General features: G+C 43.5%; 1 protein-coding gene across 3 annotated transcripts in view; it reads left to right on the top strand.

Annotated features, from left to right (window-relative positions):
- INPP4B (inositol polyphosphate-4-phosphatase type II B) overlaps nucleotides 1-18246 on the top strand; it is a 1055719-nt gene that overhangs the window by 28055 nt on the left and 1009418 nt on the right. For all 3 annotated transcript variants that reach the window (XM_063920402.1, XM_063920401.1, XM_063920400.1), the window contains exon 2: nucleotides 7140-7184. In XM_063920402.1, coding sequence (XP_063776472.1) covers nucleotides 7140-7184 — 45 coding nt within the window. The remainder of the gene's footprint in view (nucleotides 1-7139; nucleotides 7185-18246) is intronic.

Here is an 18246-nt window from a genome sequence, read left to right as displayed (position 1 = left end):
TCGGCCACTAGGGTCGCTAATCTTACTCACACAGCTACCTCATTGCGCCTCTTTTTTTCTTTGCGTCATGTGCTGTTTGGGGAGGGTTTTTTGGAAGGGACATCCTGCGTGACACTGCAGTGCCACTCCTAGATGGGCCCGGTGTTTGTGTCGGCCACTAGGGTCGCTTATCTTACTCACACAGCGACCTCGGTGCAAATTTTAGGACTAAAAATAATATTGTGAGGTGTGAGGTATTCAGAATAGACTGAAAATGAGTGTAAATTATGGTTTTTGAGGTTAATAATACTTTGGGATCAAAATGACCCCCAAATTCTATGATTTAAGCTGTTTTTTAGTGTTTTTGGAAAAAAACACCCGAATCCAAAACACACCCGAATCCGACAAAAAAAATTCGGTGAGGTTTTGCCAAAACGCGTTCGAACCCAAAACACGGCCGCGGAACCGAACCCAAAACCAAAACACAAAACCCGAAAAATTTCAGGCGCTCATCTCTAGTAACCATGCCCATTTTGCAGCAAACTCAGGACCACTAAGAACATATTTCTATTTGCACCACTGGAACTACCATAGCAAGGCCTAATCTGACCAACAACCAGATTGCCCCCCTGTACATATAATACTACACACCAGCCCACCCCTATACATATAACACTACACAGCTGCCACTCCTTTACATATAATACTACACACCAGCCCCCCCATTGTACATATAACATTACGCAAATCCCCTCCGTACATATAATACTACACACATCTCCCCAAAAACCCCTCCTCTGTACATATAACACAACTGTCCCCATTGTACATATAATGCTACACATTAGCCATATTAGCATGCAGGGCTATGGGGCCAGGTGACGGGGGAGTGAAGTTTGTCACACATCCCCCCACACACACACACCGCCGCCGTGGCACCCGTCGGCTGTATCGGCCATCGGGCACCTCGACCAGCAATCGGCAAATGTGTAGGGCCCATTAGACAGCTTTATTTTTATACTGCAATTTAGATTTCAGCAAACACAACTCTAAATCTGTCTGAACATGTTACATCTGCCCCACCTGCAATGCAACATAATTTAGCCCAGTTTCTTGCTTTTTTGCTTTATTTACAAACATGAAGGGCCTGCACAAAAAGTGACGACTATAATCTTGCTAGTTCTGATGCATGTCTAAATTTAAATTTTTACACACATCAATTACTGTATGTTCTTATTTATTGTTCAGAAATTAAACTATTGCCCAGATTTATCAAGCCTTGGAGAGCTATAGACTGCACGGTGATAAAGAACCAACCAATCAGCTCCTAACTGCCATGTTACAGGCTGTGTTAGGAGCTAATTGGTTATTACTTTATCACCGTGTAATTTATCACATTTATCTCCGAGGCGTAATAAATCTGGGCATATGTTTGAAGCTGGATGTTTTATATATATATCCATTTATTTATTGAATTGTTGAGGATAAGTGAGTTTACTTTGGTGAGTGCTGGGTTCTTTGTTTGTATTTATTAGAGCGATGTGGTCATGGGCTACATGCACCCCGCCCTGTGAGTGGTTAGTACAGCTGTGTACCCCGCTTTTGTGGTGGAGAGTGCTGTGTTACATGCACCCCACCCTGTGAGTGGTAAGTGCATAGCTGTGCCCTGCTTCTGGTGTGGTGAGTGCTGTGGTTTTTTCTCTGTGTGTATATATATATATATATATATATATTTATTATGAAGAAAATTATTTGTTCTTAAAACAAAGAAAAAAAATAAAAGAACATGCTTACTGCTATATACTTTTGATGTTTAGATTGGGTCCAGATAGGAAAAAATGTCCAGGTCATAGCACATTGTGCGGCACACAGGACAAACGCTGTTCATCTCTAGCCATTGTGTCAGGCAAGGGGCATGGAAGGTATGGTGGCAGGATGATACAGCCATTTCCATCACAACTTCAATGTCAGACATGCAGATGGTACAGTATTCTATGTCTTCTCCTTCTGCAACAGTGCGTCGGCTGTAAGTGGGAGAAATGGGCTTTAGGATGTTCTCCAGCCTCAGGAGTGCTTCCCTCAGTGCAGCTGCCCCATTTTCACTACCACTGGGTTCATTTCTTCCTCTTTCTGATAATGCACCAGCTCTTCCTCTTCCTAATGATGGTCCAACCGTGGGAGGGCCACTCACTCTTCCGGGAGTCTGTGAGACTTCCCAAAGGGTCAGGAGTCTTCCAGATTTTCCAGCAGAGTAGGTAAGTACTGTGTATGTGTAAGATTTAAAGTAGGTTGCTATTTTAAATGCAAAACAAATAGACTACTATGGGCATCACCTTTTTATAGATGGTATAACATATGCCATTAATTCTGAGACATGAAATAAGTGCTTTTAATAGCTGAAAGACACAGACAACAAGGTCTTTTTTACTTGGTTCTACCGACATATTGTCAGATGTTGTATACATACATATGTACAGCATACTGTACATATCCCCCTCTTCGCTCTCCCATTTTCATATACTACACCACTTCTATGGTTCTGTCTCTATCTGTGTCTCACTCTCCACACTTTTATGTAATATTGAAATCATATGCAATGTTCTTTATATATAACTAGCTGAAGTACCCGGTGTTGCCCAGGATTTTAAAAATGTCTGTTTACAAAAATAAATGTAAATATTAAACACACAGTATAAATAACATTGTTGATAGCTGAATACCCGTGCTTCGCTACGTGATGAGGATGGTAAATTAGAACGATAGTTATTCGTTAATTTACGTTGGTTGGAGATCTAGTATATAGGAATATCTTGCTTCCCTGACGCACTTTGTGTAGTGCCTGGACCCCTTTTTGGTCCCACAAGGGACCCTGCTCTTTCCACTATACAACTCTCAGTCTGTGGCTTCCTGCTGCCTCCATTCCCCTCTACACCTCATGTCAGTGCCCCTGTGAAATTTTCGTTTTTTTTTACAGTTTCTTATATAGCGCAGCACATTATGTATCTCCTGATATACTCTGTGCTGCTGGGGGACCGTGCTACTTCCACTATAACTCTGTGTGTGGGTTTGTGCTACCTCCATTCCCCTCCTCACATCATGTCACTGGCCCTGTTACATGCAGCCCTGTCATCACTGACATATCATGCATGTTCTGATATAGTCTATGCTGCTGGCCCAACCCTAGGGGGTGCTAGTGGTGTGTTACCCCCACGGTGTTTGTTCCCAGAGTGTAAGTCATATGTGTAGTAAGTTTGGTGTAAATTGCTCCAGCCATTCCAGAGTTATGCTGTCTGCTGAAAAACTCTGTGCTGCTGCCTCACTGCTAGGGGTGTCTGACCCCACAGTGTTTGTTCCCAGCCTGCAAGTCATATGTGTACCAAGTTTGTTATAAATAGGTCCAGGCATTCGGGAGTTATGCTGTCTCCTGAAATACTCTGTGCTACTGTCCTACCCCTAGGGTGCTAGGGGTGTCTGATCACAGTGTTTGTTTCCAGAATGAAAGTCATATGTGTACCAAGTATGTTGTAAGTTGGTCCAGGCATACGGAAGTTATGCTTTTTTTGGAAATACTCTGTGCTGCTTTCCCACCGCTAGGGGTGCTAGGGGTGTCTTGCACCCACAGTGTTTGTTCCCAGATTGTAAGTCAGATGTGTAACAAGTTTGGTGTAAATTGCTCTAGGCCTTCCACAGTTATGCTGTCTGCTGACATACTCTGTGCTTCAGTCCCACCCCTAGGGGTGCTAGGGGTGTCTGACCCCCACAGTGTTTGTTCCCAGAGTGTAAGTCATATGTGTACCAAGTTTGGTGTAAATTGCTGCAGGTATTCCAGAGTTATGCTGTCTGCTGAAATACTCAGTGCTGCTTCCTTCCTTCCCAGATTGTAAGGCATATGTGTACCAATTTTTTAGTACATTGCTCCAATTATGCCATCTCCTGATATACTCTGTGCTGCTGTCTCCCCCCTAGGGGTGCTAGGGATTTCTATTTTTTTTAGTTGCCTCCGCCGTGTTTTAATTAGTGATGAGCGGATTCGGTTTTACTCGGTTTTACTCGGTTCTCAAAACAGAATCTTATTGGCTATCCAAAACACGTGACATCAGTGAGTCAATAAGATTCGGTTTTGTGAACCGAGTAAAACCGAGTAAAACCGAATCCGCTCATCACTAGTTTTAATACACTCGTATGTAAAATTTCATGATCTTCACTTGTAAACTGTGGATTTGTATAGAAAGACAGACAGAAGGACAAATTTTCACTTATATAGTAGACGATTTACCAATGAGGTTCAAATATACTTATCAAGATTCAGTTTGTGTATATTATGATATCTGAGCATCCCATAGAATTAAACATTAAAGTCTCATAGAAACTGTGGTTCAGAGGCCATGGCTGTGTCTATTGGCGTCTGTTTGTCTGTGACTTTATGCAAATGCCGCTACAAAGCCCTTTCGTCATGAACATCCGTGTGACTGAATGTGCAAGGACGGAGACGGCCACTGTCAATGGTCATAGACGCTGAAATACTGATTGGTGCATGTTTATACACACCATCAGCACTGGCTCCAGCTCTATGGCTTCTTGTGTAAGCATTTGAGCATGTACTGCATGGAACCGCTTTCACTGACACGTCCATAACGCTGCCGTAATAGAACCATTACAGGGTCCATCTTCGTGTGTCCGCTAAACCACCCTCCAGTAACTGCCCAGGAATGCCATCACATTTCTGATACCGTGCATCTAGACCCTACAGCAGCCTCTGTGTCACGCATGAGCCATAGGAGGTTTAGGGATCACTCAGCTCTGTGACCCATCTACATTACGTACTGTAAGTATCTGAATAAGGCCCTAAATGTACTGCTATAATAGATTTCAGTGATGTGAGGATTGACAGATTACAGTTATTCTGCCAGTACCTGATAACCACTGACTATAAGTAGGCATGCATTAAATATCTGTGATTAAAGCATTTGTAATACTTTGTGGTTTTTGCTGCTTCCTTTGCACTGCAGTGTTGCAGATATAACAAAGGCTAGTGACTAGAATGCCCTTTTCTGGCCTTTATGAAATGTCACCTTATATAGCAGCCGCTGGTACAGTTTCGGCCAGTGTTTTGTGCCCATGTTTTCAAATGCTGTAATCTTTACTGTTTAATTGTACACTTGGGGGTGAATTTACTAAGCAGCAATTTTGCCATTATTTCATTAGCAGAAGGCATCGTGTGCAGTTTTGAGGTATAAAACACAATATTTACTAAGCAGCGATTGTAAAAACTTCCATTGATGCCCATCGGTTTCAAAGCTTACATCTGCAGCATCTGTAAGAAATAGTCTGCAAATCCGCAGTGGGTTGCAAACACTGTACAGATCCCTAGGTTCTACTCAGGCTCCTGTATAAAAATGCTCAAAATCAGGGGTGTCCCTAGTATTGGTGACACCTAATGCGGGTGGAATAAGCAATGCATACACCGCTAAAATGGGGTGTAGCTTCATGGGAAAGGGCGTGACTTTGCAGGAAGGGGGCGAGGCCTCACGGTCCAACCACTGTTTTCATCACTCCGAGGTCCCGGAGATTCTGGGCTGCCCCCGGAGACTGTCTGTCTGCAGTGCCGACTGCTACACAGTGACAGGAGCCACATACTGTATGTAATGTTACAGTGCAGCCACCGGCTCCTGTCACTGAAGAGGACCTGTCACCCCTCGGCAGCTGACACATGTGAGGAGCCCACACACCCGTAGTGATGGCACTGCCCTAAATTACTGTAAAAGAAAGACATGCGGCCCCTTTCCTATAGATGACCATCCGTAAGCCTTTAAGCCTATGCTGGTAATGAAATAATCAGGGGGACTTGATCTTGGGGTAACCCCCAATTTTTCACAAACCAGCACTAGGCTTGTTCAGTCAGGGATGGTGAAATGCTAGTGGAGAGACCCCCACCATGACTTCACCAGCACTAAGCCAGTTGGCACCAGGGCTGGCATTCCTAGGGAGATCGGGCCACAAAAAAAAACCCTGCAGGCCCTCCCTCCTGGGTCTGAGCTCCAGTGCCACCAACCCTACCATCAATAGCACACTCAACGGTTTGCAAAACGTCTTTGAATTTAAACTTCCCCTCTTCAGGCATTTGTCCTCTTGTGGTCAGAGGGCAGCATCTCCCCCAGATTTAAGAGGTTTCCCAGTGTTCCTGATTTCCCCTCTATGGTTTCACAGCCTTGTCTGTTCAAGTTTAATACAGATGAGTGGAAATGGTAGGGGGACCAGGGTCGGACTGGCTCACAGGGGTACAGGGGAAACCATTGGTGGGCCCCACTGCCTGGGGCCCCTCCTCCTCCTCTAGTGATCAGGTTCCAGACTGTGTTCTTGAATTATACAGTATACATATGTTACCTTATACTGCACAGGACTATGATGCATTCTCTACAGTGCATTGCCAATATTTTTTTGGAACATTACCATGCATGTACTATCAGAATTTATAGATCTGTCAAGGGGTCCGATCCATGCACTCACTAATGATTAGGCAATCCAATGTAGCGGCTGGCCACACCCCCTCTGGAGACTGACCACACCCCTAAACATGGGCCCTACCACTGCATTCCCCGGTGGGCCCTTCATGCCCCAGTCTGACACGGGGGGGGGGGGGGTGACCCACACTCTTTGTCCTCCAATATTTCTTCAAGGATAGACTTAAAGAACTAAGGCCAGTTTTCAGCGCTGTCTAAAGTGCCGCTTAGTAAATACAGGGCTTTTATACATGTCATTGTGAAAACATTGATGGCCAATGTTCTAATTTATTCTAAAGTGTGTGTTTTTGGAAGGTTTACAGCTGGTTTAAGCTTTAGCAAAACAGCATGATGTAATCCGGTTAGTAAAACGCAGAACAACCCCAGAAAAAAAAAAAAACGCCTCTTGGTATCTTTTTATATGACAGACTTTTTCTTTCTGTAGTATGTTATTTCTCGCTCATTTTTTAAACCATTTCTCTTCCATGTTTCCTGTCTAATAAAAAGGAAAAAAGTGTAAATGTATCTTTTCTAACCTGGATGGCCAGAAAATAAAATATGAATGTGTTTCCAACAATAATTATGCAGAGTTGCTAATGAAATGCTATTCAGTGAAATCTTTATTTATAATTACTATTTATCTTGATTCTTTATCCGCAGAGATTCAGAGAACTTTAGATGACCCGAAGCTTGAGTTCGCTCTTGGTAAGAAATTGTACTTTTCAACTAATTTTATGCATCAATGAAACAAGTTTTTTTTTTTTGGTTCTAAGAATACTTCTAAATATATAGTGTGAATGCATTAGCGTTCTGTTGAACAACTGAAATCATTTGCCAGTGCACTATGGAGAGTTCTAGATCACTTAAATAGTCACAAGGTTAAGGATTTACATTTTATATATATGCATTATTTTGTGAATGTACTACAGTTCTTTACTTGGTTTATATCTGCTATTTTGGTTACAACAGATTCTGTAAGTAGGGTGCATAACCTTATTATAAGTTTTATCTTGCAGCATGCTATTCCTTGTAGGACAATTAACACAGAGGAAGAGGTTATGTGGTCTTCTCTGGATGTACTTCTTTAGTCAGTTTGTGCTGTTCAATAAATAAAAAAAAAGGCAGTATTGAATGTAACTATACAATTTCCTAACATTTAAATGACACCTCTTGCTGTAATATTTTTTATTTAGTGGGCCTTGAGGGGATTTGTGTTATTAGGGTCCACCTTCACTGTGCAAGGGCTAAATTTGAACCATCATACAGTTGTGTCGGTGAAGGCTGATGATGCAAAAGGAGCAGGACCACGACGCAATTTGCATTATCAGCACTTGCCTTTTGGACCTCCCCTCCGGAATCTACCAGAGGGGTTGTCCAGCGTATAGGCACATAAGGAATGTTCTTGTTGTTTGCTTGGCAGTTGAGTTTCTTGTAAATAAATGTGCCTTAGGCTTAATGGGGAAGGTACTTATCAGTAAAAATGTGTTTGTGGCTACAGTCCTTAAATCATTCTATAGAACTCAAGAACCTGATTTTCTCAGTGAAATTTGAACGATAGGTGAGGGTACACTTCTGACTGGCACAAAATGGCTGTAGCAGTCACTATCCACAGCCCAGCGTACAACAGCATGTGCTGCTGTAGCTGCAGTCACTTCTTTCTCCCTGCCCGAAGTACCTTGCCGCTGCCTGTGATGGGAGTGGAGGGGGGATGGGCCCAGGTAAAGAGTTTCCCCACCCACCCCTCTCTGTGCCACTGGGGTTGAAGCACAGTTGAATTCTGCATTCAGTACCCATTATAATTTTTCAGTCCTCTCCATGGTGTTAAAGATCTATATGAAAACAGATGTAATTCCCTGAGTTGCAGTGCGAAAACATGCAAGAGAAGTCTGCAAAACTGAATTAAACTCTAGTGCACATACATATGATAATACTGGTTTTTCTTTAAATTCTGTGCCCGCCTCAATCAATTTTCAACTTCATATTAACTTCCAAAACACTCTATTGGCATGGAGCACTCTATAGGTATTATAGGGAGGAGATTGTCATTCATCACATCATCAGTTGCTGCAAGAGAGAGGCAGAAAATAATAGAGAAGACGGGCTGTCCATCAAGAAGACAGTAACCATGTTTACATTATTGTAAGTGGTGATTTTGTAAATGGGAACATGATGGATTGTTTATGGGTACATTGACCATTCTATTTAAAATATGGCCTTGTTATATGGTCCAGAAATAGTAAGAGACCTTCCTGTAGATGTACCACAAGAGTGGGAGTAGGAAGGAAGGAGAGAATACTTTTCATGCAGTTTATAATTTACAATTACATATTCCAAAAATTATTTGAATTATAATTGCATCTTCACATTTTTAGTTTAATTTAATATAGTAAATAAACCACTACGAGAGATATAAAATGTATAAATACAGTAGTACTGAACAAATAGTACTGGAGATATGAAACGTGTATGCTAAACTGTTCATTTGTCAGCAAGTTGCTACAGTTTAAGACTTGTGACACTGACTGTAAATGTCTGCGAGTTGCAATTGTCATAGGAAACATTATATGAATATGCACATTATGCATATGCTTTAATTAAGTTTAACACTATGTAAATGTATTTGTGCATAAGTGGAAACAGTCATCAAGGGAGAGAGGTGGGAGGAAGAGAGATTATCTTTCCATCTTCCACCTAGATTTCTTATTATTGTTTTGCTCCATTTATCTCTGGAATGATCTAATTTTGCATATTTATTTGTATTTTTTGCCATTTCACAACTATGTATTAAAAAGGGTTTTGGTAATCACACTGAAAGCATTTGATCAGTATCTGTTCCTATTGCCTATTGGATGTCCTATTTTTTTCCTTGGCTAGTTCCCTCCAATCTGCCATTAGCTTCCTTTTAATATAACCTCCCCACTTCTTTTCAGTAATTTGCATTGCCATGCCTACAAACAATAGATTAAATTACATTTAAAAATCACCCATATCTTTCTCACACTGTCCCTGACATTCCACTCCAAATTAAAGTATATCTGCTTAGTTCATCAAATCCCCAGTTGTATTAATTTCATCCCTGCTTGTCCCAGCGAAAGTGGGACACATATTTGCCACAGTCCGGAGGCAAGTGTTGCTGTTGATCCACATTCTGCTATGTTCCCCTGAGATTACACCAGTTAGTGGGTGTTGCTTCATGGGGTATGAGGTTTATTAACAAACAGAATCAGAATCGGAATCAGAATCAGCTTTGTTGGCCAGGTATACTGGCCAGGTATACTTGCGTATACTAGGAATTTGATTTTGGTTTACAGTGCAGCAGCCAGGGGGGGAACACGCAGACAAGGGATGGGGAGGGGGAATATATGCAGTATACAGCTTAAGTAAAAGTACACAGTGTTCGTTACAATCAGAAGATCGGAGTAGAGCGACTGGACAGTCAACCCAGCGGTTTGTCAGGAGTTCAGCAGGTGGACTGCTTGAGGAAAGAAGCTTTTGAGGCATCTGTTGGTTCTGGTGGGAATGGCCTGTATCTTTTTCCTGATGGCAGCAGGTTGAGTTCGCCATAGCCCGGGTGAGGTGGATCATTGACTATCCTGGTTGCCCTTTTTTTGGCTCTGGACCGGTACAGGTCGTCGACAAGTGAGAGGTCAACTCCAATGATCTTCTCGGCAGACCTTACCACTCTTTGGAGCCTGCATTTGTCTCTCTCACTGGCGGAGCTATACCAGGCGATAATCAAGGAGCACAGAACAGATTTTACAATTGTGGAGTAGAAGAGGAGCAGGAGATTCTCTAGGATGTTAAACTTCTTAAGTTGCCTTAGAAAGAACAGCATCTGCTGCGCTTTTCCGATGGTGGCATCTGCATTTGGTCCCCACTTGAGGTCTCAAGAGATCATGGTCCCCAGGAACTTGAAGGAGTCCACTAGCGACACCACAGTATCGGCTATGATTAGTGGGGGTGCTTCCGCTGGGTTCTTCCTTCTTCCATCTTGACAGTATTAAGTGGGTTGAGCTCTAGGTTGTTACAGCTACACCACCAGGCCAACCGATCCACTTCCCGTCTATAGTCCGATTCTTCCCCTTCTCTTATGAGGCCGATGATGGTGGTGTCGTCGGCGAATTTAATGATTTTAACTGACTGCGACTCAGAGCAACAGTCATTAGTGTACAGAGAGAAGAGCAGAGGTGAGAGGACACAACCCTGGGGTTCCCCGGTACTGATGGACCGAGCTTGGGAGATCAATCCCCCCGCTTTGACCACCAGAGGACATGTACTGTACACGCACTGCACAGTCTGCAGGGACAAAAGGGAAAATAATGATATCCATATACAATAACTTTATCACATTAACGCTTAACTAAAATGTTAGTTTTATTAATTTACTTTGTTGATTTTTTTTTAGATTTTTTTTTAGTCTATGAACGTATTATCATTGAGCCCCTTTTCCACAGTGTAAGCCATATGCAAGAATGAAATACAGGTTGAGTATCCCATATCCAAATATCCGAAATACGGAATATTCCGAAATACGGACTTTTTTGAGCGAGACTGAGATAGTGAAACTTTTGTTTTCTGTTGGCTCAATGTACACAAACTTTGTTTAATACACACAGTTATTAAAAATATTGTATTAAATGACCTTCAGACTGTGTATATAAGGTGTATATGAAACATAAATGAATTGTGTAAATATAGACACACTTTGTTTAATGCACAAAGTTATAAAAAATATTGGCTAAAATTACCTTCAGGCTGTGTGTATAAGGTGTATATGTAACATAAATGCATTCTGTGCTTAGATTTAGGTCCCATCGCCATGATATCTCATTATGGTATGCAATTATTCCAAAATACGGAAAAATCCGATATCCAAAATACCTCTGGTCCCAAGCATTTTGGATAAGGGATACTCAACCTGTACAGCAAAAAAGAAAAACAAAGAATTGTTGCTTACTAGGCAGTTATTCAACATTTTATATGGTCCCATGGAAAGCATGTTATGTAGCTGATTGCCCATGATATTCAATAATTTCCAGTATATACAGTCCCATGTCAAGCCCATACAGATCAATGCAAACAGTATATAGGGCCTGATTCAGAGTTTCACACAATGTGCATGTGCCAAAGCCGTAATGCACACGTGCTGTGGTAGATTGGCAGCGGAGCATACACAGAGGATTTATTCGCGAATGAGTGACAGGTACGTGGCATATAGTGGCAGTAACAGGTGGTTAGAAAAAGGCAGGCATGTCTGGGCCACTTTCTGGGTGTGCCATAGTCGGCCACTGCAAATTTGCATGCACCTGGAATGGCCGTGTCGTCTTAGGTGAGACGCCCATTCTGAGACAGCATAAGGTTGTTCACCCAAGTTCCAGATGTTTTCATTTTTGCACGTAAGTGGCGTATGGGAAACACCTGCAGTGGGTGTTTCTATACACAAGACAGTGTTTTCGGTGTGGAAGTGGGACTGCTACGCATGCGCTGTCCCGCTGACCACATATGCACATCGGCCATCTCTGATGGCGGTAGCTGCAGGGACCAATCTCTGGAATTGGTAAATCTGGCACCATTACATCCCCCATAGAAAGCTATGGGGGATGGGGCTGCCAGCTGGAATGAAGGGATCGCAGCAGAAATTGGAGATATCTCCTGTGATACCTCATACATACATTTAGGCATACCTCCCAACTGTCCCAACTTTTGCGAGACAGTCCCGTTCTTTGGGCATTGTCCCGCTTCCCATCCGTTTGCTGCAGTGTCCCACAGAGGGGTGGGGGGGGTGGGGTACAGTTGGGAGGCTCCTGTCACTCACCGCTCTGTTTAGCAGAGCAGTGGTGAATAGATGCTGTGCACATTGACACAGCATCTATTCATGGGTGACGGTGGGACTATGGGCATACCAGCAGCCACTGCCAGATTAACAATGAGGCTGATGGAGCTACAGCGCCAGGCCTCCACATAAAAATAGGCTCATCAACATGGCAGCATGATGATGACCAGCCATAAACTGGCCACATAGTTACCCATAAATCATATCTATTGAGATTCTGTTTCTATTTTCGCCATAAAATGATACAATTTTAATCTTTCTACATAATTAGGGAGAAATTGGAATTTATATTATAGGGGAGTACACGCCCATATGCCTCTGGCCACACCCACACTGCACTTGTCACACCTCCTCGATTTTCACAACAGGCCCTTGAATATTTTCAGCTCCAGGCCCATGTGGTCCTTAGGGGGTCATTCCGAGTTGATCGCTAGCTGCCGTTGTTCGCAGCGCAGCGATCAGGCTTAAAATCGGCACTTCTGCGTATGCGTATGGGCCGCAGTGCGCACACGCGACGTACTTTCACAAGAAACTATGCAGTTTCACACAAGGTCTAGCGAAGCTTTTCTGTCGCTCTGTTGATCGTTGAGTGATTGACAGGAAGTGGGTGTTTCTGGGTGGTAACTGACCGTTTTCCGGGAGTGTGCTAAAAAACGCAGGCGTGTCAGGTAAAAACGCAGGCGTGCCTGGGGAAACGGGGGAGTGGCTGGCCGAACGCAGGGCGTGTTTGTGACGTCAAAACAGGAACTAAACAGACTGAAGTGATCGCAAGGAAGGAGTAGGTCTGCAGCTACTCTGAAACTGCTTGAAAAAAATGTAACCCTGTTCTGCGATCCTTTCGGTCGCACTTCTGCTAAGCTAAGATACACTCCCAGAGGGCGGCGGCTTAGCGTTTGCACTGCTGCTAAAAGCAGCTAGCGAGCGATCAACTCGGAATGAGGGCCTTAATCTGGTCCCGCCAGCAGCTCACAGAGCGCTGGGCATGCCCCCACCGTGACAAAACAGGAGGCATGGCTCGTGGTAGAATCACATATTTTTTTGATAAACGGCCCCCTTAATGTTAAAGCTTTAAAAATGTGAAGAAAGTCATACTGAGAGATAAAATATGGTAGTTGTTTGATAAGTCTGAAACCATTAATGCAATAATACCAACTACATCAGTATGGACAATGGAGAGTTTTTAATACTATGTTAGTATATTTTCATGAGATCTCTCTTAATCACACTTGCTACAACAATAATATGCACTGCTCTAATCCATGAACTCTGGATTTTAAATCATAAGCCAATTCCATGTAATTGCTAGCTTAGCTTTAATATGCTTGAACTATAATGATTTAAGCACAAATTGGTTAAAGTCTTATAAACATAATTTGTGGAAGGTAAAGAAACAAACTGAAAATAGTTAACATTTTTGCTTACAGTGCAGGATTCACGTCTAATGGCCTAGTTTCCATTTATTTATAATGCAAGTAATAAAGCAGATACATTCTATAGAGATTTAACTTACAGTATGTTCTTACAAGGCTAAAAATAACGACATTTTATTTGCATGTGTGTTTACAACCAGTGTTCCTTTTACTATTTAATAGGTGTCATTTTTTATTTTTGGTTTTCTTTTTAAGCATTATAGCGTACTTAGGCATGTAGGGCCCACCGGTGGAATGCAGTGGTAGGGGCCCTTGTTTAGGGGCATGACCAGCCTGCAGAGGGGAGGTGGCCTGCCACCTCATTGGTTTGACTAACCATTAGAGAGTGCAACGTCTGGGCCCATTCATAAATATATACAGTAAATTCAGCTGCTGCATGTATGATAATGTACCAGATTAATAACAGATTAATAACAGCAATGCACTGTAGAAAATACACCATAGTCCAGTATAAGGTAACACATGTATAATGTATAATTCAAGTGCACAGTCTAGAACCTGACCTTTAGAGCAGAAGGTGGGCCCCCAGGCAGTGGGGCCCACCGGTGGTTTCCCCTGTACCCTGGTGGGCCAGTCCAAGCCTGAGCGTAGGCAATTACAGATTCTCATTTTGTATTTTAAATAATACAGAATCATTTTCTAAATCATCCTGATGGTTTTAGGTACATCTCCGAGGGTGAAAGATCTGTGCATGCGCAGATGCCTCACTGCACATGTGCTGATTTCGTTCTGTGAGATTATTGACATTCTGCAAGAGTTTGGAGACGGCAAAGGCCGACGTTGGAAAAAATGGGGCATGGTGTACTGCAGCCAGTGGCTGCTTCCGTGGACACAGCTTCATTGGCTTCAATTACGTGAATGGGCACAGCTTCTTTCACTTCAGTTGCATGAATACCCTGGCCAGTAACTTGTGGGTTACTCAGATGACCGATGTTCGTGTAGATCAGGCTTTTTCAACCAGTGTGCCGTGGCACACTAGTGTGACGCGACCAGTTGCAAGGTGTGCCGCAGAGCCAGAGCAGCTTCCTGCACCTTCAGAGTGAACTGTTGGCCCGGGCTCATCTTAGAGGATCATTCATGCTCTGGCTGTGACCTGTGCCTTGATGAGGCGGCGGTGTGATATCATAGGTCACGGACGCCGCATCTCACCACCCAGCCTGCCCACCCACCTGCATACACATCTTCCAATTTCCACCTGCATTCACAGCTTTCCTTGCCCACCCACATCCACACCTGCCTGACCGCCCGCTGCTCAGTATTCGCAGTAATCCACTATGAACAACCCCCGCCACTGAGGGACAGGGAGGAGGACAGCTGACCGGTAGGGGCTAATATTTGTTATGTTATTTCTCCTGTGGGGAGCAATAGGATTTATGTATTTATGGTGGGAACAATGTGAATAATTCATGTGGGGAGCAATAGGATTTATGTGGGGAGAAATGTGATTGATTTATGTGTGAGCAACATGATTTATGTGGGGAGCAATGTGATTGATTTATGTGGGGAGCAATATGATTTATATAAGGAGCAACATGATTTATGTGGGGAGCAATGTCTTTGTTTTTTCTGTGTAGGCCAATGTATGTGTGGATTTTTTATTACTGTGAGGGCCAATGTGTGTGTTTTTGGGGGGTTTTCTGTGGGGAACGGATGGTGTGCCTTGGCAATTTTAAAACATTGTTCGGTGTGCCGCGAGTAAAAAAAGGTTGAAAATCACTGGTGTAGATGATTGGCAGCAGCAGATCACATAAGGCGGAATGAGGCATCTATTGACACAAGATGACTTCTTCCACAGTTCCATGTTAATGCACAGCCACTGTGCAATAACAACCCTCACTGAATGAGGTCAAATGACCATATGCTTCTGCACATCAAATCACTGCCATTCTCCTTTGCTGCGATTTATCACCTCTGCAACTACCTGCCATTATCTTACATTACTAATGACATATGAAATGTCCACCATTCTCCTATACTGCAAATTACAACTATTCTCCTATACTGCAGTTGCCCACCATTCTCCTATACTGCAATTGCCCACCATTCTCCTATGCTGCAATTGCCCACCTTTCTCCTGTGCTGCAATTGCCCACCTTTCTCCTGTGTTGCAATTGCCCACCTTTCTCCTGTGCTGCAATTGCCCACCATTCTCCTATACTGCATTTGCTCACCATTCCCCTATACTGCAATTGCCCACCATTCTCCTATACTGCAAATGGTCACCATTCTCCAATTGCCCACCATTCTCCTATACTGCAATTGCCCCGCATTCTCCTATACTGCAATTGCCCACCATTCTCCTATACTGCAATTGCCTGCCATTCTCCTATACGGCAAATGGTCACCATTCTCCAATTGCCCACCATTCTCCTATAGTGCAATTGCCCACCATTCTCCTATACTGCAAATTACAACTATTCTCCTATACTGCAATTGCCCACTATTCTCCTATACTGCAGTTGCCCACCATTCTCCTATACTGCAATTGCCCACCATTCTCCTATGCTGCAATTGCCCACCTGTCTCCTGTGCTGCAATTGCCCACCATTCTCCTATACTGCAATTGCTCACGATTCTCCTATACTGCAATTGCCCACCATTCTCCTATACTGCAAATGGTCACCATTCTCCAATTGCCCACCATTCTCCTATAGTTCAATTTCCCCGCATTCTTCTATACTGCAATTGCCCACCATTCTCCTATACTGCAATTGCCCGCCATTCTCCTATACGGCAAATGGTCACCATTCTCCAATTGCCCACCATTCTCCTATAGTGCAATTGCCCACCATTCTCCTATACGGCAAATGGTCACCATTCTCCAATTGCCCACCATTCTCCTATAGTGCAATTGCCCACCATTCTCCTATACTGCAAATGGTCACCATTCTCCAATTGCCCACCATTCTCCTATAGTGCAATTGCCCACCATTCTCCTATAGTTCAATTGCCCAGCATTCTCCTATACTGCAATTGCCCACCATTCTCCTATACTGCAATTGCCCGCCATTCTCCTATACGGCAAATGGTCACCATTCTCCAATTGCCCACCATTTTCCTATAGTGCAATTGCCCACCATTCTCCTATACTGCAAATGGTCAACATTCTCCAATTACCCACCATTCTCCTATAGTGCAATTGCCCACCATTCTCCTATACTGCAAATGGTCACCATTCTCCATTTACCCACCATTCTCCTATAGTGCAATTGCCCACCATTCTCCTATAGTTCAATTGCCCACCATTCTCCTATACTGCAATTTCCCACCATTCTCCTGTACTGCAATTGCCCACCATTCTACTATGCTGCAATTGCCCACCGTTCTCCTATACTGCAATTGCCCACCATTCTCCAATACTGTAGTTGGCCACCATCTTCCTATACTGCAATTGCCCACCATTCTCCTGTACTGCAATTGCCCTTCATTCTCCTGTACTGCAGTTGCCCACCGTTATACTATGCTGCAATTGCCCACCGTTCTCCTATACTGCAAATGCTCACCGTTCTAATATGCTGCAATTACCCACCATTCTCTTACACTGCATTTGCCCACCATTATCTTACACTGCAGTTGCCCACCATTCTCTTACACTGCAATTGCCCACCATTCTCCTATAATGCAATTGGCCACCATCTTCCTATACTGCAATTGCCCACCATTCTCCTGTACTGCAATTGCCCTTCATTCTCCTGTACTGCAGTTCCCCACCGTTATACTATGCTGCAATTGGCCACCGTTCTCCTATACTGCAATTACCCACCATTCGCCTATACTGCAAATGCCCACCGTTCTACTATGCTGCAATTACCCACCATTCTCCTATACTGCAATTGCCCACCATTCTCCTATACTGCAATTGCCCACCATTCTCCTATACTGCAATTACCCACCATTCTCCTATACTGCAATTGCCCACCATTCTCCTATACTGCAATTGCCCACCATTCTCCTATACTGCAATTACCCACCATTCTCCTATACTGCAATTGCCCACCATTCTCCTATACTGCAATTGCCCACCATTCTCCTATACTGCAGTTGGCCACCATCTTCCTATACTGCAATTGCCCACCATTCTCCTGTACTGCAATTGCCCACCATTCTCCTGCACTGCAGTTGCCCACCATTCTCCTGTACTGCAGTTGCCCACCATTCTCCTGTACTGCCGTTGCCCACCATTCTCCTGCACTGCAGTTGCCCACCATTCTCCTGTACTGCAGTTGCCCACCATTCTCCTGTACTGCAGTTGCCCACCATTCTCTTACACTGCATTTGCCCACCATTATCTTACACTGCAGTTGCCCACCATTCTCTTACACTGCATTTGCCCACCATTCTCCTACACTGCATTTGCCCACCATTCTCTTACACTGCAGTTACCCACCATTCTCTTACACTGCATTTGCCCATCAGTTCCTTACACTTCAAAGACCTTTCATTTTCCTGCACTTAAAATGGTCATTCTCACACAGAAAATGATTTAAATAAAATAGCGGTTATG

Source organism: Pseudophryne corroboree, chromosome 1 (genome assembly GCF_028390025.1).
Source record: "Pseudophryne corroboree isolate aPseCor3 chromosome 1, aPseCor3.hap2, whole genome shotgun sequence".
NCBI classification, from domain to species: Eukaryota; Metazoa; Chordata; class Amphibia; order Anura; family Myobatrachidae; genus Pseudophryne; species Pseudophryne corroboree.
Note: the sequence above shows the minus strand (reverse complement) of the source record. Positions and strands in the feature narration are given on the sequence as shown.